This window comes from Morone saxatilis, unplaced genomic scaffold (assembly GCF_004916995.1).
Source record: "Morone saxatilis isolate NCDOM2014 unplaced genomic scaffold, NCSU_SB_2.0 Contig9, whole genome shotgun sequence".
Taxonomy (NCBI): domain Eukaryota; kingdom Metazoa; phylum Chordata; class Actinopteri; family Moronidae; genus Morone; species Morone saxatilis.
In genome coordinates, this window is record NW_023340268.1 from 3,753,314 (window position 1) to 3,760,078 (window position 6,765).

The 6,765-nt window shown below is 40.3% G+C and overlaps 1 protein-coding gene across 1 annotated transcript in view; it reads right to left on the minus strand.

Annotated features, from left to right (window-relative positions):
* Positions 1-3,138: 3,138 nt before the first annotated feature.
* Positions 3,139-6,765, minus strand: part of macf1a (microtubule actin crosslinking factor 1a) — a gene marked incomplete in the record, with an annotated part of 123,316 nt that continues 119,689 nt past the window's right edge. Inside the window, 2 exon segments of the mRNA XM_035681896.1 lie at positions 3,139-5,456; positions 6,134-6,242. Of these exon segments, the coding sequence (XP_035537789.1) occupies positions 5,212-5,456; positions 6,134-6,242 (354 nt within the window).

Below are 6,765 nucleotides of genomic sequence, written 5' to 3' on the forward strand. Positions count from 1 at the left end.
CAAAATGGTCCTTAGTTTTAGACTTATTACCGATTAGTGGATAAAAAAAAAGAGCTTTAAATTTATATATTTGTTTTTTTTCATTTTATTTTTCAACTTTAGTTTTTGGTTCTTAGCACACACAGAGAGGACTTTATGACTAGCTAGCTTACCTGAAGCCATGGCAACTAACTACCTTTTTCCAGGTAGCTACCTAGCACATAATGTTAATCATATACTTGACTAATACTGCTATGGAAGTTGAGAACGGCTGTGCTTGCAGTCTTTTTAATGCCGTTATCTCAAGATCGCAAGTTTATTTATCTTGAGAAAACAAAAGGCTGATATAAAAGATAACAAGACACCATTGTGAGAAAACAACTGTTGTTTTGTCAAGATCACGGGATAATTATGAGAATGTGAAAGTGAGTGTCAGCCTTCAAGATCACTATCATGACTGTCAGGGAGGATTTATAACTGAACTGACAGGAGTTTTTGCCAGAACGTAAATCTGAGAGTTCATTTCCTGGCTCTGTGATGCAGTACTGACAAAATATTTTAAGAGATTAAGATTAAGATTTAATAAATAATTAAATGCACTTTTTCCTGGCTGCTGGCTCATCAAAATTAATGTTAAACTGGCACCTTGCATGTCATTCCTTAATGCATTGTCGATTATATTGAATGCTACATCTATAATATTCCATCCACATATGCTAGTATGGCACTCCTGATCCCTGATAAACATAATTAACTCATGATCTCGAGATAACATAAAAAATAATTGCAAGCAGGGACATTCTCGGCTTCCATACTGTAGGATCACTGTATAATCTCTTTCAACAGCAGTTACAGCATTTTAGCTTGCAAGCTAATGCTTTTATTTTGGCACTGTGAGTAAAAAGACACAAATAAACTAAATGTGAAAGGTGACATCATCCAAAACTTATTTCCAAAAAGACATGCACTTGAAGATTTAGATAATATGAACATAATAATGTCTGTGAACTTCGAATTAGCATTCACTTGCTAATGTTTAGCGTTTTTAGCTTATGCTCCATTTTCACTCCATTTGAATTAAACTAATAATGTTGTTTGTTGATGAATTTAATTATATGTTTTGTGACATGTCCGATTACCTTTTACTACCGTTTGTCAGTTTCAGGGTTTTATAACCGTTGTCCCATTTTTCATTTTGGATATTTTATTTTTTTATACGTCTTTGTCGAAGTTAAAGCTCTAAACTCTCTAACATCACTGTCATAGCTGTGGTTTGGAGCTGAAACAGAACACAGTACACCAAATTTTAACTCCAAAGTTAAAACTGCCGTTGAGCAAACATTAAACAAAAATCTTTAACACTTCTTCTCTGAAGTGGCAGGTTTTGCGTTACACCGTGCAACGCCGTTTCCCGTTGAGCCATTCATTAGTTTACCGAGCTCTCCCTGCAGCGAGCCTAATGCAAATACACTGGGTGCATGTGTGTGTTTAAACCAAAAGGATTTGGAGGGAAGAAATGACTCAAATATAGTAGTGAGGTTCAGCCCTGTGCCAGCCCGTGTTTGTGTACTCTTTTCTTCAAAGCGGCCTGGTACTTGTGGTCACTTTGAAAGGCATGAATAACACTGACCAAACCAAACTGACCGCGGTTCATTTTGTCCTGGCCGAAAGGGCGAGTCCCAAATGCCAGGAATTAACGCTCTACCCATTTTGTTTTTCTTTCCTCTGCACATCTGCAACTTTAGGAGGTTTTGTCTGGAGAGATAATGGTGAGAGAAGATGAAGAGGAGGAGGTGAAAGAACAGAAAGAGGGAGTGAGTTGAGGAATGACAAAAAAGAAAAGAAGGAGGGAGTAAAGGGGAGCTGAGTGCCCATAAAACCATATAAACCCAACAGAAATGAAAAATGACATTCCTGAGAGACAGAAGTGGTGGAACAGAGCGAGGACTGTCATCAGAGAGAGGTCTGGGATGACAGATGGACTGCAGGCAGGACGGGCGTAGATGGATTGAGAGTGGACAGAAAATGAGAGGAGTGAGTGTGTGTGTGTGTGTGTGTACACACAGCTGCAGAGGGTGGACTCAGACCTCATCATCTCCGGTGGAACCACCAAATAAACAGGACAAAGTTATTTTCAAGTTCTCTCTCTCTGTCTCACACAGAGACACAAACGGGGACTGTGATTAAGGACTTAAAATGACAAACACTGAGACAGAGCGGAGGGAAAATAGACATTAGGAATTATTGAAATTACTTCTCCACCGTCACCACCACCTCCCCTGTGTTTACCTCCCGTCTGTGCACAGAAGATCCAATCGGGCGTATCCTTATCTCTTACAGGATAATTACCTAGAAATGTCCGGTCAGTGCCTCGGAGTCTGTGGTCTGCTGGCTGCCGTGAGTGAATGTAGGCATGCACATGTACACACAAGAGAAAAGAAATCTCTATTTAGCTCAGTTCAATCTATACAAAAATTATAAACGTATGCACATGTTCACACAAGCTCTAGGATTTGTGTTTTAGACAAAACACTAAACATAAGAGCAAAACTAATTCAAGTATTAAAAAACTGATATCACGCCAAGACACAAAGCATGTCTTTCTAAACATAAAATACATTTAAGAACATCATGATGTAGAAAACATAATACATATATAAGAAAAATTAGAGATGTGTGCACTGGGGCATTTACACACATAAACATGATGAAAGATTCTATCAATATAGAAATCCTGTGGACAAAAATGACAAAACACTGACAAATAAATGACAAAAACGGTACATTATGTGTCTATTAAGCCATATTCTCTAATGTTTTACTTCGGGCTATGGAGAATTATTTTCTCAATTAATCATTTAGTTAATATCATGTATGAAAATTGGGATAAAGTTGACAAACTGCTTCAAAAAACCCAACAGTTTAACATTTAAGATGCTGGAATCAATGAATTTTGGCACTTTTGGTTAAAAAAATGAAGTGACTGATTGTCAAAATGTTTGCCCATTCATTTTCTATGAATTAATTGGCTAATCATTTCAGTTCTGACATTTCCCACGTTTACACACAGCACACTTACTTTCACACACAAACAGAAACGTTCAGATTTTTTGTGCACAACTCCACAAAGAAACCCAACGAATCAAAGGCAAGAGACAGTTTTACTGCAAGCATATTTTTAATACAAAAACAGAACAAAAAATTGTTTATAATTTTAGTTTTTTGTTTTTACTTTTACACAATTGACTCCTAGTAACACCCCTCCCTCCCTCCATGTTCTCATCATCACACTGAGAGTAGCACAGCATCAAAAGGTGGCGGACTCTTCTCCTGCCCCCCCGAGTCCAGACTCCCTCAGAGAGACAATAAATAAATAAAAATCACCTTAAGATGTATTCTTTCTTACTGTACTTTCATTAGTTTTTCATAAACTTCATCTCTTACACTGAGATAACACAGAGACAATTCGGCCCCATCAACGACAGGACATTTGAAAAAAGAGCCTAGATGGAGAGACGCTGGAGAGGGACATGAGGGAGGAAAGCCGCTCTCATTGGTCCACTCTGCTCAGGTCTCCTGTCATTCATATTTGTAGTTCTCTCTACACATGAAGGGCAAACCCCTTTGGTCATGGTCTGGGAATTGTAGTCATTAGCAAAAGAGAAAAATGAAGAAACAAGGCTGCCACTAGAATCAGCGACCTAGTGAATAATGTAATGTTACAATGAAGTAGAAACACACTTTACACACAAATAATGTCAAATAGCAGAGCGGACATTTCCTTGGTACAAAAATCACAATTTCTTTAACCATAATACTAAATCACTCTCCGCGAATGGTGATATGACATGGAACTGAAAAATAAATAGACTTTTCTTTCAAGCTAGTTAACAAAAGTACAACTGGATTATAAATTAACCAGAAAACAACGAGAAGAAAAACAAAATGACATTCGCAAATCAAAATTTTTGCATACAGTGACTCAAGTCAATGACCTCTTATTTCCTGTAACAAAGACACACATGATACACACCACCTTGTGTGTGAGAGAGAGAGTGTGTGTGTGTGTGTGCTGCTGGGTTGCTAAGGGCAACACAGTGTAGACATTAAGGTGGAACTGCAGAGGAAGAGACAATTAGTGCATGCTGGTTGTCGAACTCCGCGAACACGGTCATTAACATCGGGTTAGGTTACACATGTCGTATATTGTCAGTAATGTGCTGTTAGTTGTGTGTGTCACCATAAAAATAGTCCTTTCTATTGCCAGTTTGTGAATTCTGTTTGTTGGATTGTTACGCCAGCATGTGACAAAACCACACCGCCCTTTGCTGAAATGCACACACAAGGCTGATCTTAACGTTCCAGCGGTCGGGAGGAGTCTGCTCTGCGGTGTTTGAGTGTGTGAGTGTTTGCCCTCAGCCACCGTCACCACCACCGATCCTCTGAGTCCGAGGTTAGCCGGTGTGTGTGTGTGTGTGTGTGTGTGTGTGTCGGACAGCGTTTCCCGCCTCCTGAGCTCTCCACACGTGGTGTCTGCTTCTGCAGATCTGCTGAGGTGACTGTTTTTCTCGCCAACCAGTCAGGAGGAAGCGACATGGCAGTCATTGCATATTTTCTTTTTAAACTCATCGTTGAGGCATCGGGCCCACAAGCCAAAATAATAACCCACAATTCTTTCTTTTTTTCCTGAATGTCATTTGAGATTTTTTTTTGTTTTCGTAGCCGTGGTGGTGGTGGCGTGTCCCACTCCCTACCCCGCCTCTGTGTTAAAATGTGTGTATTTGTGTGTCAGTGTGGTATAAAGCAGTTTAAAGACTTTCTCTGTTGCTCTGTCTGATCGGGACAGAAGAGGGTAACACAAAGTAAGGCAGCATCATGTCAAGTCCGTGTTTGGTTCCACGCTGGTGGGGAACTTTTGAAAGACGAAGCAGGAGACTGGAAGGCAAAATGGGGTCGCTTCTTAAAGGGGAAAAGTCGGTTTCGACCCCACAGACTCTGGCCTGGGACTGCCAGACCAGAACTCTGCTCCTCTTGTGCATGTTTTCAATCCGTTTATGAGACCGGGGAAAGAGTGAGAGGGAGATTCACTCATCCTATCCATCTCCTTCTTTCCCCTGGAAAATGTCAGTCATAGTGCACATATTCTGCACAAGCCCTATGTATAGACTTCTGACTGAAGAGCTGGTGCACCCAAAATGGCCGACGATAGCAGTCCACCCTCTGTGGCTGGTGTTATTTCCTCGCAGACCCCGGGGTCTTTGGGCTGGGAGCCTTTTTGGAGATGGTGGGAATCTTAGAGGGTTTGGCTCCGCCGGGTCGTCGTGGGGTGTCCGAGGCGTCAGAGCAGACAGAGCGAGCGTCCTGTAGCTCTGATGCGTCTGAGGCATCACTGCCGCGGCGACTGCTGGCTCTGCTGCCCGCCCGGCTGCCGGCTCGGCTGGTTGGACCGCTGGCTGTGGATGCCCCTCGCTTTGGATCTAGCAGGAACATAGGAGGGAGGAAAGAGGAGAGAAACAAGTTTAAAAGTGCAAAATATGTTATTCTAATGAATCACATAGGTTTAAAGTTATTGTAACATATTGTTTTTGCCGTGCTAGCTGCTAATTCAGATAGTTCAATAACAGTTTATTTTTATTTTTATGTAGCTCCATCAAAGTCTGTCTCTGTCTTGTTTCATGGGTTGTAGTGGTGTAGCTCAAGCTTTTTACATCGTGTACTTCCTCAGAAAATAATATGCTCTTCAAGTACCACCATTATGGCCGATGACCGACGATGATGAAAGTAGTATAGAACGAAACTGGATCAAGAATCAGAGCTAATTTGTTGGAAAAGGGGGTGGGCACTTATCTTCCAAATAGTTCCCGTTTGGAGACATGGTTGCAGTATTGTTGATGTATGCAGAGACTACTATAAACTACAAAAACTTCAATCACTTCAATTTACATTTCAGTGATCTCATAGTTTACGTATTTTCATTCAAAATTTTAAAGATTTTTGATTTTATGTTTTTAAATTAACTTCAGTTAAAAAAAATGTTTGTAGATCCCTACGACTACCACTAGAGGGAGCTCCATAGTTTGAGAACCAGTAGGATAGCGAATTAGCTAAAAAAGTGAAAAACATAACATGGGTCTGCAGTACAGATGTGTCTCACCACTTCGCGAAGGTTTGCTGGTGTGTGTCGTTCCTCCGTTCTCTCCCGTCAGCGAGCCTCGGCTCGAGTGGAACGTCGGCCTCTTTAGTTTGGACCCCGACGTCGCCCCCTGCAGGAGCAAACAGGAAACATCCGCTGAACAACTGAACTGTGGAGGTGAGCTCATGTTACTGATGTGCATCACATTAGACACACACTAGTATTTTAAACACTACATTATGTTATCACTGCTAAACAAACAAACAGAACATCACATACACATCGACACTGGACAGAAGTAGACCTACAAACAAAAACTATACACACACATTTCTACAAATTATATCACTAATTGTAAAAGGTTTGGTTTCTAAAAACTACATAAAAGAGGAGTAGGGCTGCAACCAAAGATTTATATTATTGATTAATCTGCTGATTCTGAATCATTCGTTCTAAATGTTAAAATACTTTATCTGATTAACATTGAGTTCACTCTGACATAAGACAAAGAAGAGTAGCAATCCTCAGTGGGTCGTCACTACACATCGTCATTTGATACACTATTATAAAAATATCAATTATAGCCATTTTAAACAATTGTTTATCAAATAAAACTGTTGCCAATTCATTTTCTGTCAATCAACTATTCAAAT